General features: G+C 36.0%; 1 protein-coding gene across 9 annotated transcripts in view; it reads left to right on the plus strand.

Annotated features, from left to right (window-relative positions):
- RPRD1A (regulation of nuclear pre-mRNA domain containing 1A) overlaps positions 1-22,905 on the plus strand; it is a 70,272-nt gene that overhangs the window by 26,685 nt on the left and 20,682 nt on the right. For 6 of the 9 annotated variants that reach the window (XR_008706815.1, XR_008706816.1, XM_055559586.1 and 3 more), the window contains 5 exons: positions 581-710; positions 3,523-3,629; positions 3,709-3,806; positions 6,388-6,514; positions 6,623-6,798. Coding sequence is in view for 7 of the 9 variants with exons in the window: in XM_055559586.1 (XP_055415561.1) it covers positions 581-710; positions 3,523-3,629; positions 3,709-3,806; positions 6,388-6,514; positions 6,623-6,798 (638 nt within the window). In the remaining 2 variants the exon portion in view is untranslated. Of the gene's footprint in view, positions 1-580; positions 711-3,522; positions 3,630-3,708; positions 3,807-6,387; positions 6,515-6,622; positions 6,799-7,583; positions 7,636-8,100; positions 8,409-22,905 lie in introns of those variants that run through there. The other 3 variants (XM_055559591.1, XM_055559587.1, XM_055559590.1) reach the window with 3 other exon arrangements.

Below are 22,905 nucleotides of genomic sequence, written 5' to 3' on the forward strand. Positions count from 1 at the left end.
TGTCTTACATTTTGTTCTCTTTTATTTCATGGTAACTTAATGATTGATTTTTAAATCAGTATATGTATTGTCAATAAAATAGTCATAAATTCAGTTAAGATTTAAGGTACCATTTTAATAACATGACCAATCACCATCTTATTTTAAGTGGCTGTATTTCATGTAGTGTTTAATAGTTTTAATAAAATTTGGTACAGAATAGTAACAGAAATACATTTTTACACAGATGTGATGATTTCCATGTATACAACTTAATTTGTAACTAATGATAAGATAACCAATCAAAGATAAATGGTTTAGATGACTTAGTAAAACTGTAAGGAAATATTGGCTACCTCTGCCTCATGAGTTCTCTTTTTTCTCTTATGTGAGTGATCTTCAGAAACAATAGAGTAGTTATCCCTTAAAGAATATAGACTTGCTGAATTTAGCAGTAGAATGAGAAGCTAGGGTTGAACCTAATATACAAAGGCTAGTAAGTTTGTTGTAATTCTCAAACTGCTTAATTTCAGGTATAGAGGAAGTGTGTCTCAGTTAAGTTGAGTGTATTTTAATTAGTTTGTGTTGTTTTTTTTTCCAGCCAAACCGAACAGGAAGCTTACTTTTCTCTACCTAGCTAATGATGTCATTCAGAACAGCAAAAGGAAGGGGCCAGAGTTTACAAAAGATTTTGCACCAGTTATAGTGGAGGCTTTTAAGCACGTTTCAAGGTATGATAATTGTTTTGGGTACTAGGTAATCTGTTGTAAATGTCTAATATGTCCTTTTGCTAAAACTTGTCTTAAGACATTAAAATAAAAAAATAAGTTGTATTTCTTTGAAGTTTTCATTTGAGAAGACTTACCAGTGATGGCATTTATAAATGTGTTAAATACCTGTGTGAAGGAAAAGGTTTTGCTTAGGTGGGCATTTGGAGTTCACCTGTTTCTTTAGTGACCAAAAGCAACTGCCATATTGAAATGAAGTTTATTAAGAGTGAATAAGTGTGTTGAATTGAAAATTTGTGTGCTTATAATGATCAATCTTCCAACTAGTATTTCTGAAAAAACTTACCCCTTTCTGTCGTATTGCATATAATGATTTTAATGTTTTCTGGTGTGTGGGTATGTGTCACAACATTTTTAAATGCTTTGTTAATACAGAATATTTAAAATAATCACAAACCTGTTGAAAATGTTGCTATAGAAAAATTCTGAAGGTAGAAGTCTGTGCATTTAAAATGCTTATTTCCAAATATTATATGCAAATATTTGGTAGATTACTGGGTAAACATTGGGGTAGGCAATTATATCAGTCTGATTTGTAGAATTCAGTGGTGAATGATGATCTGTGTTGAATGAATGATTTAAGAATGAAAATATACTCACCACATGCCCTGAAGTTTAGTCACAGTAGATGTTTTTTTTTTTGTTTTTTTTTTTTTTCAAGAATTACAGAGTGTGAAACACTGCTGTATGTTGCTTTCTTAAATTAATATTATTTATCCTTCAATTTAGATACTGTCTATTACCATGTTTTCAGGTGCTGGTGTTTCTTAGAATTCAGTCCACGGCCTCCTGGTGTCATATTCTTTACTAGTCCTCTGGGTGATTTCATACATTTCATATATTTAGTTATTATCCACACCCTAATAGCTAATAATCTTTGTTCCAGTCCAGTGTTTTTCCTTTTAGTCTTGTAGGTATATCCAGTTGCCTATTGATTTCTAGTTGTATGCTTCCACACATCTGAGACTTAACTGTCTCTTATTGAATTCACAATATCCTTCCTCCCTGTCAAACTTGATCCTTCTCTAGGTTCACTTTCTTGATGAATGGCAACTTCATCTATCCTGATGCCCCTGTGAGAAATTAGGTGTTATTGGGAACTCTCTGTGATACCGTTATTTATAATGTATCACACTGTCCTTTCTCCTTCACTCGCTTTATCCCATATAGTACATATAGTTCTCTTGGTTCTTAGGCTTCCTGTCATTCCAGTTACCATAACGTCATTTCTGAATAATTGCAGTAGCCTCCAGTGTTGTTTAATCCATCTAGGAAACTGTAGCCATAGTTGTAGAACCGACTATAACAGTCTTTTGTCTTTGAGTGGTTCTCGTTTCTCTAGAGGTGAGGTCTGAAGTCCTGAGTAAGGCTTCAGGTGTTCCTTCCCTGGCCCAGTCTACTTCTTCAGACTTGCTCACATTTCTCCTCTTCTTCCCCCCCGCCTCCCCAAACACTATAGTTTATGTAGTTTAAGTTAACTGAACTTTTAGTTCTCTCTGGCTTGGGCTTTTTTTATTTATTGCCTCTTCCTAAAATTCCATAAAATATTTATTGACCATCTACTTTGTGCTGGTCAGTGAGGATACAATAGTGAATGAACTATAAAGTTCTGTTCTAGTGGAGCTTAAATTTCAGTGGATAACAGAATAATACAACTGAATATATCTAAAAATGTCAAAAAAAAAAAAAAGAGATAAGTACTACGAAGAAACATAAAGCAGGGAAGGAGCTCGAGAGTGTGATGACACTTACTTCATGAGGTAAGGATTGACAGTTTGGGGGAACAGAGACTGAAGGGAGGGATGAAAGGGGCCATTTGACTAGCAGGAAAGGATCCTGGGTAGAGAAAACTCGAGGCAGACACAGTGAGACAGCCATGTGCTGGGCATATTTGAGGATCAACAAGATTTGTATTTAGGAAATGTGGTCTAAGAGGTAGCAAGGAAGTAGAACATGCCCAGTTTGTGGCCCAGGGTAAATAAGTCTTTGCTTTTTTCCTTGGTATAATTAGTGGTTCTTAGAGGACTGAGAGCAGTATGAAATGATTTACCTTAGTAGAGAATAGGATGAAGGAGTAGAGCCTGGGAGACCAGTGAAAAGGCTGTTACAAAAATCCAGTCGAGATCATAGTGGTTCAGTCTCCAGTGGGAGTGGTGAAGGTGCTGGGAAGTGGTTGGGAGTAGGCTGTTTCCCACTTCTGTGTGTCCAGTCTTCAGAATTCAGAATAAATATATCATTTTTTCAAATACTCTTCCTCCCATGCCTTTCCTTATCTCTCTTGAATTGGGCCATGTCTCTGTTAAACCCATCTTGAACGCTCTGTTCTCTTTTGTGGCTCTTACAAATAACAGCTGCCCTAAAGCTCCATTTGTACCTCCATTGTCAGAGACCAACGTTGATCAGTAAATATTTATTAAATAAGCCTCAAAATCACCTATTGGCAGTCTTCTTAGCTTTATGTTCAGCCCCCGTTAGGTTAGAGGTACTTTCGTGATAACCCCTTGTCACCAGTACTAGCACTTTCATCATTCTTTTTTAATTTTTTGCTTAATAGTATGTCTCTAAGTTCTTTAAGGGAAGCAGAGAGTATGTCTGTCTTGGTCACTTCACCCTTGAACTGCTGGTCACATAGTGAAACTTAGTAAACATTTGGGCAGCTTTTTTCAGGGAATGGGTGACCATTGTATTTAAAATCACCATTATCTTTGCAATGGCACTGTGCATTTTACTGTTAATGTTTTTATCTTCTCTTTAGTGAAACTGATGAAAGTTGTAAGAAGCACCTTGGAAGAGTGCTATCTATTTGGGAAGAAAGGTCTGTTTATGAAAATGATGTATTAGAACAACTTAAGCAAGCTCTTTGTAAGTATATAATCTTTTATCATTATCTCTTCATTGAAATGTGTTCTCTCATTAAAAGTTAAATGTTCTTTCAACTCAGATGGTGACAAGAAGCCTAGGAAGCGAACGTATGAGCAGATAAAGGTGGATGAGAATGAAAACTGTTCCTCTCTAGGATCTCCAAGTGAACCACCACAGGTAGCAGTTTTTCTCTGTTGAGGGAGTTATATTTCTAGTATTTCATGTAGCCATCAAGCTTTACTAATTTTGCTATTTTATTTCTGTAAATTGACTTATTATAATTCTGGGTACAGGAAACAAGCTATGTGAATAAGTCTTATTTTCTGATTAACCACTTATGTTTAATGTGTGTTGTATATTAGGCAATTATATTTCACATAAAAGTATTTGATTGCTAGGTATAATTAGATCTGCTGAGATATCCACCATTTCAACAGTTTTTTTTTTTAATAAAATGTAAGACTATTTTATTGTTTAAGTATGCTAAAAATTCCATGCATAGAGATAAACAATCTTTTTAAATATTATTGCTTTTAAATGTGTAAAAATGCATGTTAGAGTTAACAAGTATGTATTCATATAGTTTTGTGTAACCATATGGAACCATGTAGTTCCATGGTAAAATCAGATGAATTAGAATCATTATCTTAATACTCCATGTCCTCCCAGATTGGTAGAGTATAGCATTTTCTAACCATCAGATGATTCCAAAAAGACATTTTTACCTTAATTATGTGGGCATTGAGTCTTAAAGCTTCCTCCTTCTATGTTTCAAACATATAGGAGGGACAGATAGAATTTTAAAGGAGAAAATGAAGACATAGCCATACTCTTAAAACAAGGTAAATATCTTCATGGGCTACAAATGGTACAGAAACGTAACTCAGTATGTGAGCCAGAATGTGGTTCCTGCTGAGCTTTGGAAGCAGATGTGGTTTGCAGGAATTAGTACCCTGTAGAGTAATAAGAGGAGAAGGCAATGGCAACCCACTCCAGTACTCTTGCCTGGAAAATCCCATGGATGGAGGAGCCTGGTGGGCTGCAGTCCATGGGGTTTCGAAGAGTCTGACATGACTGAGCGACTTCACTTTCACTTTTCACTTTCATGCATTGGAGGAGGAAATGGCAACCCACTCCAATATTCTTGCCTGGAGAATCCCAGGGACAGAGGAGCCTGGTGGGCTGCCATCTTTGGGGTTGCACAGAGTCCGACACGACTGAAGTGACTTAGCAGTAGCAGCAACAGAGTGATAAAAACTTAAGTGCTCCATAGACTTGGAGACCTGGACTGAAACTCACTCCAAGAACAGTATTTTATTCCAGTTTTAGTTAAAGGGTCTGACCCTTTCCGGTTCTCCCTGATGAAAGAGTAACCTAAGTTGTACTTCTAGGAGTTTCTGACATGACTCTTCCCTAGTACTTGTTGTATACAGTGCAATTGCTTTTGGCTTTATAATGACCATTTTCTGGTTAGTTGTATTGCTTAATTCTCAATGGTTCAGAATGGCAAAGATTTCTCTTTATAGGATCTAATCATTTCATTCTCTTCTGTCAGGAAGTCCTAGGCTAATGTTGTTTCTGTTTGCTTTCTTCATGTAGGAGTGTGAAGGTGTAATGAGAGTAGTTTGTAATTAAAGCACGCATACATTGTCAAAACCATAAAGCCAGGTTTCTTCTTAGAAATCCAGAAAATTTTAGAACTTGCTAAATCTGATTAAAAAATAATAATGATGTAAGTTATTTGGGGCATCATGAGAAACAAGCTTCCTTGTCATGTCATTGCTCTTAAGCTCACTTTCATTGTAGTGGGGAAATATAACAAAATACTTTTTTTTTTAATATTTGGATTTTAAAAACAATAGTGAGTTAAAAGCACACTGGGGATGGTATATTTCTTACTAGATTCCATTAATTCTAATCATGTTTGATTATTTGCTGTATGCTAGACCCCAGTAATAACTTTTTGTAAGGGGATAGCTTAAAGAAAAATTTGAAACTGGCTGTCAGTGTCATCTAAATATATACAGAGTTGATAATATCCTACACTTTTCATGTATGTGTATAATTTCTTAGTGTTCCAGAATCTAGGCTTAGAGATGAAAAAAAGAAAAAATGTAAAAGGATGTAGATGGGAATGGAGACTAGGAAAAAGAAAATTTACTCAGTTTTCTTTGGAATAATTTTAGGAATGTTATGAATTATGAAATATCAGCAAAGACTGCCCATCCCTCCTAATTATAGCTGGTATGAAAACAGTGCAACGAAAATATTGATGTTAAAATGCTGATTAAGCATTATATAAATATGTCACCAGATATATGGAACTTTGTAATATTTTAATGATCTTAGTAAAAAACCGTAGAATAATTGAAGGTATCATATGTGAACATATATATTCCAAAAGTGCATTTCTCTTATGCTTTAATTACTTCATTGGGAGATGGAATTTGGAGGGCTCTTCTGTGTTATGATAGATGATGATTTGTATTTTCCACCCCCCTATATCTAATTTAATACTAGAAATTCTTATGTATTAGTATAATGATAATACAATGAATATGTCATTCATAAAACTTGTATTCTCCAGGTTGAAGTTATAGCCTGCCTTCCGTCTTACCACTGTATATATTTGGCTTACAGATGAATCACATCATTTTAATAGTCAAATAGTCAGATTAAGGAATATGAATGAATTTTAAGTCTTTTATATTTGTTTAAGCTTTACTAATTTTGGTTCTAAAGTTGTATAACTTTTTAGACTCTAGATCTCGTTAGAGCATTGCAAGATCTAGAAAATGCAGCTTCTGGTGATGCAGCAGTTCATCAAAGGATAGCTTCTTTGCCTGTTGAAGTTCAAGAAGTATCCCTTCTAGATAAAATAACAGGTAAGAAGAGCAAGTCGGATCTGAACTTTTCATGGGGATAGGGTAAGGAAACAGCATATGGCATTGTTTTTGTTGTGTAATACTTTTGTTATCCTGTGCTTTTCTTAGATAAAGAGTCTGGAGAAAGACTTTCTAAAATGGTAGAGGATGCTTGTATGTTGCTGGCAGACTACAACGGCAGGTTGGCGGCTGAAATAGATGATAGGAAGCAGCTCACTCGAATGTTAGCAGATTTTCTTCGTTGTCAAAAGGAAGCCCTTGCAGAGAAAGAGCATAAATTGGAAGTGCGTAACCTTTTCCTTATTTAGTGCTTGTTTGTTAAATTTATTTTTGGTAGGAACTTTAAAATAGCTTAATATTCCTGCACGTTTTGCACTTTTAGAACATAGACCCCTTTAGACAATGGCCCAGGTAAACTACTCCAATTAAGCTACATTAATTGGTTTTTTACTTGAACCAAATCAGTCTGCCTAAGAAAATTTAGAGATTTGGAATGAGCAAAAACTGGTTGTGTTTTTAAATTACTCATGTGAAATTCCAGTAATAGTAATTCATCTTATGCTTAATAATAAAAATAATGGGAAAATAGCAGTTAGCATAAAGTCTGGTCTTAGCTACAGTAAATTATGGTTGGACTTAATTCCTGTTCTGAGTACATGCAGTCTTTTGGGTATACAATTAAGAAATAAAGACTTTTTGTTATGGGTATGCCGGTCCCCAGTTTCCCTATTCCTGAGCAGTTTATTATTTTTGCTTAGGAAGGTAGTCTTCAGGTTACCTTATTATTCCACTCTTGAATCTTAACATATTTCTACTCCACTCTCGGGTTGGACACCCCCTTAAGTAGAAGGTTATTGCTTCTTTAAATTGAATGATAATTGATACTGTTGACAAAAAGTCTGGAGGTGCAGGGATTAAAAGAAGAAACTCAAATTTCCTTTGAGCAGAGTAACCATTGTCAGGGGTAGGGAATGAACCAGATTTGATTTTATTTAACAGAATCTTTTAATTTGATTAGTTCTTGTTAAAATTGTTTGCTGCTATAATAATTTCTTTTTCTAATACATAGAATTTCTAATGTCTGGATCCCTTTTTTAAGACGGTCCTCTTTAAATTTCTAGGTATGTTATGATGCTGCATCTGTTAAGTTGCTTTTATTTATTAGAGTTTAGTTCTTATTTCAGCAGTCTCTAATTGTGCCAAAGATGATTACCATTTCTACCTGTGATTGCAGTTGACTAAGTACCAGCATCAGAACTCTCCCACCGTGTATTGTCAGCACTGTGTAGCATTACCTCTTTTCAGTCTGCCCCTCCTCTGCTCACACTTACACACTCAAAACATAGTTGTTGGCATTTTGCTCACCTTTAGAGAGGTTGCCCAGTTTTACATAGAACAGATAGAATTTTCCAAAAAATAAGTTTGATAATTAACTTACCAATTTTTGATCTTGTGATGGAACTTCAGCCTTAAACACACTGTTACTTGTTTTACTGTTAGCAGAATTAAGGGTAAGTAATGACATGTAATTTTTGTCTTTAGTCTTTGGTATGGTGTTTTTAACTTCTATTGAGCTTCTGTTGCAGGTATTGGACATGGGCGTATCTTCTAATGATGTCATCAACCTTAGCATATTCTTCCTGCTAAAAATAAATATCAAACTCCAAAGCCTGAATTGTCTCATGTTTTTGAAAATTGAAGACTGAAACTTCATTATTCCACTTCATACTGCTTTCCCACTTAAACTGTTTATATATCACTGGTTACAAAAATAGCATTTATGTTTGAAATGTCTAGAAAAATGATCAGATCCCATCCGACCTAACCCCCTCTTATCCCAGTGCCTTCCAGGAAGCCAGATTTCATGACTGACAATTACAGGTAGTGAGGCTGATGATAATAATGGCAGTGAAATTTACCATATGTCAGGTACTATTCTAAGCACTTCACGTATATCAACTGATTTAATCCTGTGTAGCAGGAAACATTATTAAACGAATTTTATAAATAAAGGAAATGAAAGGAGATTAAATAATTTAAGGTCATAAAGAGGTAGTGAATCATTTAGAATCCAGGCAGTCTGCCTCCAAAATAAAAATTTTGCTTCCAGTTTTTGTGTCAGTGTAAGATTATAGCAGCAGCTAAAGCCCTGTCTCTGTTTCCTCCCCCCTCAGAGGTAGTCACTTTTCTCAAAATAAGGTGTTCTAGGAACTTTTTTGTTGTGTTTTAGAATGACTAGATTTTTGTTATCATAAACCACCTAAATTATGTAAGATGTTTCTTACAAGTAAAAAATATTTAGATTTCTAATAAACTAGGAAGTTGTTCCATAGCACTCTTTGTAAATTATCATTTATAGCTAGGTGATTTTTTCGTCAGAAGATGTGAAAAAAATTTGAGTTTTTTAGACATGTTTTGTGCCAAATAGGTGGCATCCCTTTGAAGTTGAGACTGAGAGGTCAGGATTTAGACCATATCAGCATCACAGAGTTTTCACTTGTCAGGCATCCTTGAACATTAAGTGTGATTGACCAGGTATTAACATGTCCGTAATTGCTCTTAGAAGAGGGGATATAAATTTAAAGTATGGGTTCAGGAATTGGCTATTTTATATTTCTTAAGGAAGCCAGTATTAAAACATTTGTAATGAATGAAAACATGAAGTGTTTAAAAAATTTTTGGAAATTATGAATCATTTTTTAAACTTGTAACTATAGCTGGTTATTAAAGCAGGTAACTTTTCTTTTCATGATACAGATGGTATTAAAAAAACAGGCTTTTATAAAACCTATTTATCTCGTGATACATTGATCAGTTTTAAATTGGTAGACTTCCATAGAAAATTGGAAATCATGGTTTGATGGCTCTTAAAAGGAGAATCAAATTATAGTTCCAAGTTTTAGAAGTCAGGGTATGAAAGCTGTCAGAGAGGATAGTGTTTATCCTTTGCAGTCTTTTATCAGTATATTCAGATTTACCTACTTTTTTAAAATGAGGGAATAATATTCATGGTGTGAATATTGTTTGTTTAAGTCTGTCCCTCATGGTGTCAGATTGTACCCATTGAGGCGCTTTTATTAGTTCTGTGCATTACAGCCGGTATTACAGAGGACATCCTGTTGCAGGTTTGTTTAGTTGTGCTAGTATGTATCTGTAGGATTGAGTCTCAGAAGTAGAATAGAATAGCTGGGTCAAGAAGAATGACTGGTTAAATGTTGATTTTGATTTTTTCAACTCCTTGAAGTGTGAGTGCATCTTTTCCTGCACAACCTCACCCAATACTGAAGTCAGTGATCTTTAAAATTTTTGCATATCTAGTGCAAAATCAGATGGTCCAGTGGTTAAGACTTAGCCTTCCATGCAGAGGGTGTGTGTTCACTCCCCAGTCGGGGAAACTTAGGATCTCACATGCCTCCTGGTCATTTTAAAATATTTGTTAGCCGCTTCATTTCTGCTGCCAGTTTCCTGTATCTCTTTAACTTTGGTTCTGGGTTTATGGTTCCATGACAGATTAATATTTGTCTTTGCCTTTATAAATTCTAGGTTTTTTGGATATAGTTAGGATTGCCTTCTCAATTTTCATAATTATAAAAATACTATACAAGTTTTCTGCAGTTTTTTCCCCTAATAATGTTATCCATTAGGACTTTTTGTTCATGATATGTATGATATAGGGATATAACTAACTGTTTGAAAGTGATAGTAAATGTCCCCTTGTCACTGATTAATGATTAGTCATTTAATGATAGTCTATTTTGCTATATTGTGAAATATAATTTCAGTCATATTTCTGTATATACATGTATATTTGTGAATGTAGTCATTTTTCTATTCTACTGGCCTATTTTACACACATTTAATTACTTGGTAGATTTTTGTTTTTATTTTAGTTATTTTTCTTGTCTAATTTTTTTCTAATGATTATTGTGCTTATGAATTCTTCTTCCCTCTTACTATCTTATTTGTATTTGCCTTTATTTATAACTAATATTTTAAATGACATCTTCCTAAGTAGACATTTCTTAATTTACTTGGCGTTTTCAAGAGTTCTTGCTTTTATAAAATTTTTTGCTTTCCAAAAAGTTTTAATTTCCTGTTTTTAAAAATGCATAAAGGTAAATTTTGTTTTGCCTGCAACATTTAGTGATTAGAAACACTTACATCTCTCAATATAGGAAATAAGAATATTTTAAATATACATCACTGAAGATGCAGGATTAAACATTTTAAAATGCTAAAAGTGTTTGCATGTAGCTTTTTGATTGTTTTTTATTGATTTATCAAATTACAAGTATCATTCAAGGGCATAGTAGTAAGAATATGGAGAACTGTTTATGAAATCTTTATTTCTTTATACTTTATCTTTCCATTGAAATCATACTGATTTCATTTAAATTTAAAATTAATAAGATGGAGCTATATGAATTTTTTTTAAAGAAGCAAATGTTACTAGTGTCTTAATTAGATTTTTTTTGAGACTGAAATATCAAGTTTAAAACTTTGCTATGGTTAATATATCCATTTTTCAAGGATTATGAAATCTTTTAATTATTTTTAATAACTATTCCAGTAAGCTGTTTTCATCATGGGAAAAAAAGCTACATAAGCAAAGGCTTATTAGCCTTATGTATTGGGTCCATGTATTTTGTGTGTTATCCTTTTCATGTGATATATGCATCTTATGTGACTATTTTCTTAACATACGGATATATCATAGCTATATGTTCTTTATGACTAATTGTTTACATTTGTTTGATACTATAAACAGTATTGCAGTGGACATTTTTTTTTCTGGCCATACTGCAAGGCTTGTGGAATCTTAGTTCCCTGACCAGGGATTGAACCCAGGTCCTCAGCAATGAAAGCACTGAGTCCTAGCCACTGGACTTCCAGGGAATTCCCAGTGAACATCTCTTTTATTAACTCCTTACTCACTTACCTCTTGTGATAAATTCCTAAAGATGAAATTGTTCATTCATGTTAAAGACTTTCAGTAAGATTATATTAGGTCATTGTCTTTGATGATTCTCAGATAATCGTTAATCTGTATAGGTCTTCTCTTCTGGGCCATGGCTTTTCTCTAGACAAAATGGTTCAGATTTGCTCAGTAGCTAACATAGGACATCTGTGTTCAGAGCAGTGCCTCACCTCTTATCTGTGTGACTCAGATCTTCAGAAGCAGGTCTTTGGCTTTGTTTCTTATCCCTCATCTGTCAGCTCTATGGGATGAGTTTTAACAGATTGATGGCAAGATATATCTATTTGGTCTTCATTGTCAGAACAAGGCCCATCATTACATTTCAAGGAGCTTGGTGCCTCAGAGTCCTCAGAACATCCAAAATTGCTCAGGATGAATTATATTACCCTTGGTCATTATCCCTTTTTTCATTTTTTTCTCTTCTAAAACTTCCAGGACATCTCTATACTCTGGTTCCTTCTTTTTCCTGGTGGGTTTCTGCCTTGATAGCTTGTTTTATTATTTTAGTGATTTTTGGGGAGGGAGTGGAGTTCAGTTTGTTATGTAAATGGAAGACCTTTGTGTCTAATTAAATAGAAGTAATATATGTTTCATAACTCATACCAGACCACACTGTTGTCTGTTGCCTCTGTTGTTTTAATAGCTGAGCTTCCTGCACCCTCTCTTAACTCTCTACATCACAGGAGCTAGATTGGACTTTTAAGAGGAAAACAGGTCTCATCAGACCCCCGTGTAAAACTCGCTAATGCTTCCTATTACACTTCTGGATCTTAGACTCCATACATGGCCTGTGAGATGACTAGTCTTGAGTCTCTGTTAACCTCATCTTGTAACCATCTCAGAGGCATCAGTTTAAGCAGATGAAGCAAGTTTTCACAGCAGGGCTTTTGCTTTGCCAGTTGCTAACAAAGTGGCTGTAGTGCTGTCTCCTGATCTTTCAGTTCAGTTCAGTTCGGTTGCTCAGTCATGTCCGACTCTTCACGACCCCATGAATCGCAGCACGCCAGGCCTCCCTGTCCATCACCAACTCCCAGAGTTCACTCAGACTCACATCCATCGAGTCAGTGATGCCATCCAGCCATCTCATCCTCTGTCGTCCCCTTCTCCTCCTGCCCCCAATCCCTCCCAGCATCAGAGTCTTTCCCAATGAGTCAACTCTTCGCATGAGGTGGCCAAAGTACTGGAGTTTCAGCTTCAGCAGTATCCCCCTCCAAAGAAATCTCAGGGCTGATCTCCTTCAGAATGGACTGGTTGGATCTCCTTGCAGTCCAAGGGACTCTCGAGTCTTCTCCAACACCACAGTTCAAAAGCATCAATTCTTCGGCGCTCAGCTTTCTTCACAGTCCAATTCTCAAATCCATACATGACCACAGGAAAAACCATAGCCTTGACTAGACAGACCTTTGTTGGCAAAGTAACGTCTCTGCTTTTGAATATGCTATCTAGGTTGGTCATAATTTTCCTTCCAAGGAGTAAGCGTCTTTTAATTTCATGGCTGCAGTCACCTGATCTTTAGTTACGTGCTAAGTTGCTTCAGTTGTGTCAGACTCTGTGTGACACTGTGGACTGCAGCCTACTAGGCTCCTCCGTCCATGGGGTTCTCCAGGCAAGAATACTGGAGTGGCTTACCCTGCCCTCCTCCAGGGGATCTTCCCAGCCCAGGGATCAAACCCGCATCTCATGTCTAACCTGCATTGGCAGGTGGATTCTTTACCACTAGCACCACCTGGGAACTTGGTTCCTTTTTTTTCATTCCTATATCGCCTCCTTAGAACCCTTGTCTCATTAAATTCCACCTACCCTTCTCCTGATTACATTGCTGATATATTGTTTTTTCTTCATGGAACTTAAACCACTGTTTGAAATTTAAAACCTTATTATATACTTATATCTGTACCTGACTGGAATGTGAGTACCATGAGAGGAAGAACTTTATTTTTCATGTTTATTGCTGTATCTTAAGGGTTTGGAGCAATAGTTTTTCTCCTAGTAGGCAGGTGTTTCTGTTGAGTGAGTAAAATGATAGTTGGCCATCAAATGATGAATGAATGAATGAATGCTAGTACAAATGTAGTTTGCAAGGAGTATGTACTCTTTGTATTTTAAATTTGTGATTTCTCTTGTAATTAGAATGATGCTTTGATAAAATGATTAAAGATATTTGAGGTTTTTGAAAAAAATTGTATTCAGCAGAAAATAAGTTAATTTTTAAGTCATATTAGTATAAGCCCAATACTTTTTTAAAAGGGGGTTTTGTGTTAAAGGACTGTGGATTCTAGAACTGCAGTTGGGAATTTTTGACAAAAAAATGAAAGACCATTTTGGAATTTTAAAATTATTTTACCAGTTTACTTTTTGTCTTTAGTAGAATAACACTTTAACGATATATTAGAAAACATGAATGACGAACAGTAATACTCAGCAATCCATAAGTGCTGAATTTATAAGCATCACAGTGCTACCTGGTGGAAGAACCGTAGCTACAAATTAATAGTCCTCGTCTACGTTTGTTCACTTAGGTAAAAAGAGGAATTAAACTCTAATTGCTCTCTGCTTGTTAACTCCTTTGTGGAATAGAACTCATACTCGTAAGTATGAGTTACTCATACCCTTCAAGAGAAGCATTGTGATTACGGAATTTATGCATATAAAGCAGTTAGCACCCTGGGTGTGGTAAAGTGCACAATAACTGACAGCTGCTACAATTATTTGTTGTTACTGTAGCAGCTGAGAATTATTAAGAATGAGATGAAATTGAAAAGTAGGTTGGAATCAAATTGTGAAGGGCACTGAATGGCTGGCTGAGCAGATGGTTGGTTTATAACAGCCCAGAGGCCAGAGCAGACTTGTAGCATTAGCAGTGTTTGGAAACCCGGTTGCAGTTGCCAAGTGGATTAGAATGGCAAGAGATTTGCGATAGGGAGACCAGATAGGACTTTACTGGAAATTTTATATTATGGGTAATGAAGGCCTAAACCATAATTGATGATAGCAATGAGAAAATAAAGGAATGGGAAGGTGAGGGGAACAATTGAATCACCATAATTTGTTAACTGGATCAGAGGAGTAAGAGGAATCAGTGATAAATGAGATTGATAACCATGGTGTGAATGATTCTGGCATTGACCTAGAGAACTAGCTTGAGTGGTCAATAAATATTAGTTCTTTAAAAAAAGATTGTATGAGTAGTACATGCTCCTTATAGTTTAGAAACTATTGGTAAGCACAGATATCACCTAAAGTCTCGTTCCTCCTGAAATAACCCTTGACAAGATTTGGAAGATGGGGTCAGTCATTGCATTAGCATGTATGACATTTTTATACATTGCCCTTTTTACACATGTACTGTAAACATTTTCCTGTGATTACAGAAATTCTCATTTTAATATCTAGATCATATTCGGTTTTAAAGAAGTATTTCTTTAGCCAGCTGACTGCTGCTTAGCATTTATTTTTTCCAGTTTAAGAATATGCTTATCTGTGATCATGGTTTCATAAATTCTTAGAAGTAGGGGAAAAATGGAAAAAGTAATACATGATATGATTTTCATGCTCATGTTAGCTACAAGTTTAAGAAAAGGATATGGCATCCTGTGCAATGACAAGAGGAGATGGGAGTGGGTCTCTTACACTGTTGATGTAAATTCATGTATCATTCATTCTTTGTGAAAGACAGTTGGCAATAAATACCAAAAGCCATTATTTTACATAATGGTTTTTTGTTTTTTGCTTTTTCCTTTTGCCCTACTACCAGATCCTTTAAATTGCATAATACCCATAAAAATCTTTACTGGGATAAATTCTGGGAGCAGTTAAAGTAATGGTATAGTTTTTTTCTTTTACACTTAAAAAAATTGTAAGATAAATATACAGTTGACCATCTTAACCATTTTTAAAAGTGTGCGGTTCGATACTGTTAGGTATATTCATGTTCTTTTGTAGCCAGCCTGCAGAACTATTTTCATGTAGCAGAACTGAAACTATACCCATGAATCAACTCCCCACTCCCTACCACCCCTGACAGACTGTCTCTATGAATAAGTCTATGCTGGATATATAATATAAGTGTAATCCTGCAGCATTTGTCTTTTTGACGGGAGGGGCTTCCCAGGTGCCTCAGATGATAAAAGAATTTGCCTACAGTGCAGGAGACCCAGGTTTAATCCCTGGGGTGGGAAGATCCCCTGGAGAGGGCATGGCAACCCACTCCAGTATTCTTGCCTGGAGGATCCTGTGGACAGAGAGGCTGCCGGGCTCCAGTTCATGGGGTCGCACAGAGTTGGACACGACTGAACAATTACCACTTTCACTTTCATATCACTTAGCATTATATTCTCTAGGTTCATCCACGTTATAACATATGCCAGAATTTTCTTTTTTAAAAAATTTATTTTTGGCTGTGCTGGGTGTTCATTGCTGCTTGAGGGCTTTCTCTAGATGCAGTGAGTGGGGCTTGTGTTTGCAGTGGCTTCTCTTGTTGCAGAGCACAGGCTCTAGGGCGCATGAACTTCAGTGGTTGTGGCGCACAGAGTTAGTGGCCTCGCAGCATGTGGGGTCTTCCCAGACCAGGGATTGAACCTATGTCCCCTGCATTAGCAGGTGGTCTCTTAACCACTGGACCACTAGGGAAGTCCAAGAATTTTCTTTTTTAAGGCTCAATAATACTTTATAACATGTATAAACTTCTCTGTTTTTCCCCAGTTGTCCATCAGTGAACACTGTAATAGCTTCCGCCTTTTGGCTGTCGTGAATAATGCTGCTGTGTACATGGGTTCATAGCAAATATCTTTTTGAGTCCCTGACTTCACATCTTCTGGGTATATACCCAGGAGTGGGATTGCTGAATCATGTGGTAATTCTGTTTTCCATTTTTCTGAGAAATTACCATACTATACCATCTATAATGGCCACAACTATTTTGCATTCCTACCAACAATGCACAGAGCTTGGTTTGGAGATCATCTAATTTACCCAGTGCTGGAAATTAATTTAGCACACTTCTCAAAAGATAGGTTAAGTAGCCTCTGCTTGAATAATGTTTCTGATGTGAAGGGAGCACATGGTTCTGAGACTAGTAATCTCCATTTTCTGATCAGTAGCTAGAAATTTATTATATACTTTTGTTTAGGAAATTTCACAAAAGTTTTTTTTTTTTTCATTTATATGTTTTATATATTTGTGTGTGTATGTGTGTGTGTATACATTCACATGCATTCCTGGGGAAAATGTAGATTATACCAAAAATCCAGAATTATAAGTAAAAACCACAACCTACTATTGATATTGAAATTACATACTCTGAAATAATAGCTCTCTATTTAGTTTTCTCCCTCTTTTCTCTTTACTCTTTACCAACCAGTTTCATTTATAGAATCCTAGATCCTTTCAGTGGTCTGTAGAAAATCATATTTTTTAATTTTATTACATTATTCTTATATTATTTGTCATTTAAAAATTTACTTGAAAAGCTATTCCAGTCAACTATGTCAAAAAAAGGGCAGAGTTGTGGAAGTCTTGATGAATAGCAAAATTAGTGCAAGTCTTGGCATGTCTGTGAGTGGCTTTCCTTTCTGCTCACATATGAGTACTTGGCTGAATGTAGAATTCTTGGGTCACTTTCTTTTTTCATTTGGTCTAGTTACCGTGTTTTTTTTTTCTTTTCTCTTACACATTTAACACTTTGACTATCACATATCTAGGATATTGGCCTTTAATTAATTTGGCTTGACATTGCTGTTCACTTTTATCAGAAAAATGTATGTTGCCATTTATTTCTGTTAATTTTTTATTACAGTGTTAGGTGTTTAGTCGTGTCCAACTAAACATGGACCCTGCCAGGCTCCTCTGTCCTGGGATTCTCCAGGCAAGAATACTGGAGTGGGTTGCCTTGCCCCCCTCCAGGGGATCTTCCCAACCTGGGGATTGAACCTGCATCTCCTGCATCGCAGGTGGATTCTTTACCATCTGAGCTACCATAGTTGCTCCTTAAATTCCCTGTTACGTATATTGACTCTCTTGAATCTTTATGCCACATTGTTTATCTTTTCTCATCGTTTTTCCTCATTTCTGTTGTTTTCCTTTAATAGTCCCGTGGGTTTTTGTTGCTGTTGCTGTTTCTGTTGTACTTGTTCTTGCTCACAGCATGGTTCTCTAATGGGGGGAGTGGAGAGTTTTGTCAGTGTTTTATTGATCTGTGTTGAAAAAAGAGATTTAATACTGGCTTTTAGTTGGCCAGTTCACAGATGCTACAACTCTGGAGCAGGTGGATAGGGAATCGGCATCCGAGGAGATGTTAGCACCAAGAGTTCTGCGAGTTTGCCCAGTCAGCTCAGACCTGACTGGAGCGTTGCCTCTGTTTTCCCAGCACAGGAGCCACGCCACCCAGTACCCCTTTAGTCACAGTGGTCCTTGGACCCTCCCCGTGCTGCCGGGAGTCCCCACAGGCACAGGTTGCTTGTTAAAGTGACACATAGGAGAATCTACATTATAAATGTCTAACAACTGGAAAATAGTCCTGCCCATAGAGCTTGGTAAAATTTATAGGAATATTTGGACCTATTTAAATGTTACATACTGCTTAATCTGCTACTGTCTGCTTTTTTAAGAAACTTGCATATGTGTTCTTTGTAGGTTAACTTATGTTTTATTGCTTGCAGTTAGTGCTTAAAGCATTTTCTCTCTCTACTTTTAGATTATTTTTCCTAATCTGTGGGTTTAGGAATTGTACAAATAAATAGGTATTTGAAAGTACATGTTTGATGAAAGTAATGAGCTCTGAGAAAAGATGACTTCAGTAAGCAAAGTAAATAATTATATGTCTTTTTTTTTATTATTTAAAGAATGTTGAAGTTAATTCTAATAAATAAAATATTATTTTAGCATAAATAATTTAGAGCTTTTTTGAGTGATAGTTGCTCAGTCATGCCTGACTCTTTGCAACCCCATGGACTGTAGCCTGCCAGGATCCTCTGTTCATGGAATTCTCCAGGCAAGATTACTGGAGTGGGTTGCCATTTCCTTCTCCAGGGGATCTTCCCGACCCAGGGGTCCTGCATTGCAGGAGAGTCTTTACCATCTGAGCCACCAGGGAAGCCTACTATTAAGAGACATTTCTAAGTATAATGACAGGTCAACTTAAAAAGTATCAGCAGATACATGCTTGACTTTATCTTATAATCTATAAATAATACATTAGAATATGTAATGAATCCATGCACCTTTTCCAATGGAATACCCAAGATGGAAGTAGCAATGAAGTTATAAGACAGTCATCAGTCAGATGAAATAATTTAGATGAAGCTTTTCTCTCTCGAAGAGATGGGGACTGGGCAAGTGGTCAGGAAGGAGATACAATGTGCTTTTAACTTTGTATGAAAAATAATGTTCAGTTCCACATTGCTGAACATAGTTCTGTTTTGGCCAAATGAATCCTCTACTTCAAGCTACTGTCCAAATGTGTTATTAAAACTCCGCTTCTGGCCTTTGTTTTGAAATCTGTTACTTTTGTTGCCACCTCCTGATCGCTGTCCTCTGAAGCTTCTACTACTTTCCCACTGTCCCCTGACACCTCGGTTGCCCTCGTGCTGTCCCCTGAAGCCTCAATTGCCTTCCCGCTGTCCTCGAAAGTTGCGATATCCTTCCCGTGGACCTTCTAGCTCTGGTTGCTCCATGGCCACAGAAAGCTGCCAGCTGTGAATCATGCCACTTTTCCTGTACTTCTGTTACTGATGCAGTAGGGATATCAAAGCAAGCACCCTGCTTTCCTTTGAGAAAGACCATTCCCTTCACTTTGGAGCTTTTTTGGCTGCATATAAACTTTCTTCTAGCCCTGAGGGGTTTTTTTCTTTCTTTTGGTGGTGTATATTTTTGACAATGTAGCTCTGGCATTTTTTTGCTCATGCTAATTTTGGGACTATTTCAAACTTTTTTTTATTCAACATCAGCCATTCTTAATCTTGGAGTTGTTTGTCAGATTCTTATGTAATTAGTTTTTAAAATACATGTGTCTGTATTATCTTACTGAGTCAGTGTTTCAGTATGTAAGAGTTTTTCTTTAAAACACTTTACTTTTGTTACTTCTTGTTTTGGCTTTTGTTTCTTCTGCAAATTTCTTAAGGATATATTTTAAATTACAAATAAAAGTATTTTTGTGTGTTTGAGAGATAAGGCTAGGCTAGAAACATATGCCTGTGATTAGACGTTTTCCCCAGTTAATCAGCTTGGTCTTGGATCAGTAAACACATAGCCAGGCACTTTAGCCCTGTGCGGAAGAGTAGGGACTCTGGAACCGGATTACCTGAGTTAAGAATCTGGCTTCACCACTCACTAGCTGAGTGGCATACGGCAAATCATTTGATCTTTCTCTACCTCAGTTTCCTTGTCTATAAAATAGAGATAATAATTATACCTGCTTTATATGATTATTATGGGATTTAAACGAGTTGGGGTGCTTAAACTGCTCAGCATATAGTAAGTGCCCCCAGAAGTTTCAGCCCCAAAACAAAGAGACTTGGAGGTTTTCTAGCTAGTTTATATCTGTCTTATCATTTAACCAGTGAATTTGTGTTTTATTTATTGGGATACTGTAAGAAGAGTATAAGATGTCTGCAGTGTTTTTATATCTGTAGTGTGAGCTCTCAAAAAGCAAGTGTTTATATTCCTAGTTATAGTCTTAGCATCTCAGTGGTTGCAACTGGATTCCTAAGATCTTTTAAATAATATATTCCATCTTTTTTTGAGATTTGGACTTACCTGCCCTATACTTATTTCTCTGTTGTAAATGAAGTTGGTCTGGGATGTAATTGATTCTGTTAGGAGACTTGGGCATAATTAAAGTGTGATAGTCACATTATTTCCTTGCCTGATTTAGATTTTCACTCTTCTGTAGAGAAAATGAAAGCAGAGTAGATTTCTTTTTTTTAAGATGTTAGACTGAGTGGCAGCTTTTCCCACCTCCTAGAACTTATAGAAAAGTTAATATATATTAAAATTTAATAAAGGAATTATAAAACCTAGCATAGTCTATCTTTATGATATCATATAATAAAGATGAATATGTATATATATTACACAAATATAAAGGTAGATACAATGAAGAGGGGGGGATGAAATGAAATTTGAGGAAGAAGAATGAATTGGAGGCACACATGGAGTTGAGGTGAATGTAAAGAGAGAAGGAGCTGCACTACCCAGTAGCCACTAGCCACAGTGATATTTAATTACAATTGAATAAAATTTAAGTTATCAGCATTAGCCATATTTCAGATGCTTAGTAGCCACGTGTGGCTCTTTGGTACTCTTGGATAGTGCAGATACAGAACATTTCCGTTGCCACAGAAAATCCTGTTTATAATGACTGATAAAGATTAAAAGATACAGAGATAAAATGGATAAGTTATATTTATTAAATATGTATATAATAGCTCCACTCTAATATAATAGAAATGCTATGGGTGCCCTCCTCCCTCAGATGGCAGCCTACTTAGAAGGTGGATCACTGATAGGAATTGAAGAAATAAACCACATCTTGGCATGTGCTCTCCTCAAGATGGGAGTGTTTGCTTAAATATTCTAAGCTCCGAAGTGGAAGCAGGAAGTTGGAACAACACACAGGGACTAAGGGTGCTGCAGTGGAAACAGGAAGGTCACTTGCCGAACTTCTTCCTGGGCCAGGTAGCAGCGGTGAGGCATTTGTGTCTGTATCAGAGCTTGGAGCAGAGGAAAAGGGCAGTGTTTCCTCCAAGCTGGTGAGGCCCAGGAGTAATGGGAATCACCTGTTTCTGGAAAATCATTCACTGGGTAATTGATGTTGGATCTTGTCCACTTTAATGACAACCCAAGTAAGTTGTACATAGCAGTCTAGTCACAAAGACAGTAACATCACTGGAACTACCAGGCATTCCCTGAAGGGCAATACATAAGACAGCAGATTCAGAGGGAAGAATTTCCCCCTAGGAAATAGTTAACAGAAAAGTCCAACATAGTGATGTAAACTACTGAAAATGCCTACACATGTGGAGATCCTGCCCCATCCCTAGTTAGGATTCATCAGAAAATAGGTTGTCTTCACAGCCTCTAAGAGCTTATTAGTTTTTATTTAGATTCCCAAAAATTTTTGGCCTCTTGCATGAAATATCCCAATCCTGAATAAAGGAAACATTTTCTATACATTATATGGGTGAAAAATGATCAGTGTCTAACCTGAAACCTGATACTGCAGTTAAATGACATTGTAAGGAGACAATTTATAATTTTATTATAAAATAATAACAAATACTTAGCATTTACTCTTTGTGAAGGTGCAGTTCTAGGTATTGATCCTATATTTGTGACTATATGAGGTGGATACTGTTTTATGAATGAGAACACTGAAGCACTGAAGTATTAGTTAATATTATCTTCAAAGGAAATTTGAAAATATTAAAATAATTACATTAAAACGAATATATTAAAACTACTTAGTTCCTGATAACATTTCAGTGTACTTTCTTAATCTTATAAAAATCACAGATTAAAAATACCATTGTAAGCCTCATTACAAAAATGTTAAAAGAGTTACAGCCATACTCAGTGTACAGATTTACATCCAACTTGGATATTTATCTTGATTAGCCTTCAGTGAGTATGAAGTTTGGATTTGAATAATGAACCAGAGAGTTATGGGTTTTAGAACTTTGGTGTGAACTTGAAGTTGTGTAATATAAATCTTTCTTTCCCCTCATTTTCAAAATGCAGATATCAAACCTAATGATTTATGAGATCTGTTTAAACTCTAAAATTCAGGGCTTTTGACTTTCCACCCATTCTTCATCTTATAGTTGGAAACTTCTGAGTAAGTTTGTATGCAGAGTTTAAAATTTTTCCTTGCCTTTTATTCCTAAAATGCTTTCCCATCATAAAAACAATAAATGTTTATTATAGAAAATTTGGAAAGTACTGAAAAAATTCCAGCTCAAGAGTTTATATCAACCTCTCTGAAAACAATAATTTTTAATATTTCACTCCACTGTTTTGTTTTAAATAGTTGCATATATTCAATCTCATCTTCTAAAAAAGTATTTGTGATAGTGACTTTTTTAAACAACATTATAGGTGGCTAGCATTTATTGTATCTTTTGTTTCCTTTATTTAAAAGACAGCTGAAGCCTTAGGAAAGAGGTCCATTTATCCATGTAGGATATATAAGTTGTTGGATCTACTGGAAGACCTAGGTCTGTGTGACATCCTGGTTGGGGGAGATATTTACTATCAAAAATACTAGAAGTTAATCTGCAAGTCCTCACTGCCTCTCTAAGCTCAGTCTTTCAATGCATCATTGTAATTTATTGGGGGAGTGGTATTTTTGGTAACTATACCTTCTAATTGTCCACTCCTTTTTAAAGTAAGATTCATGTTAGAATTTGTCTTGGTAATT

This window comes from Bubalus kerabau, chromosome 21 (genome assembly GCF_029407905.1).
Source record: "Bubalus kerabau isolate K-KA32 ecotype Philippines breed swamp buffalo chromosome 21, PCC_UOA_SB_1v2, whole genome shotgun sequence".
Lineage (NCBI taxonomy): Eukaryota > Metazoa > Chordata > Mammalia > Artiodactyla > Bovidae > Bubalus > Bubalus kerabau.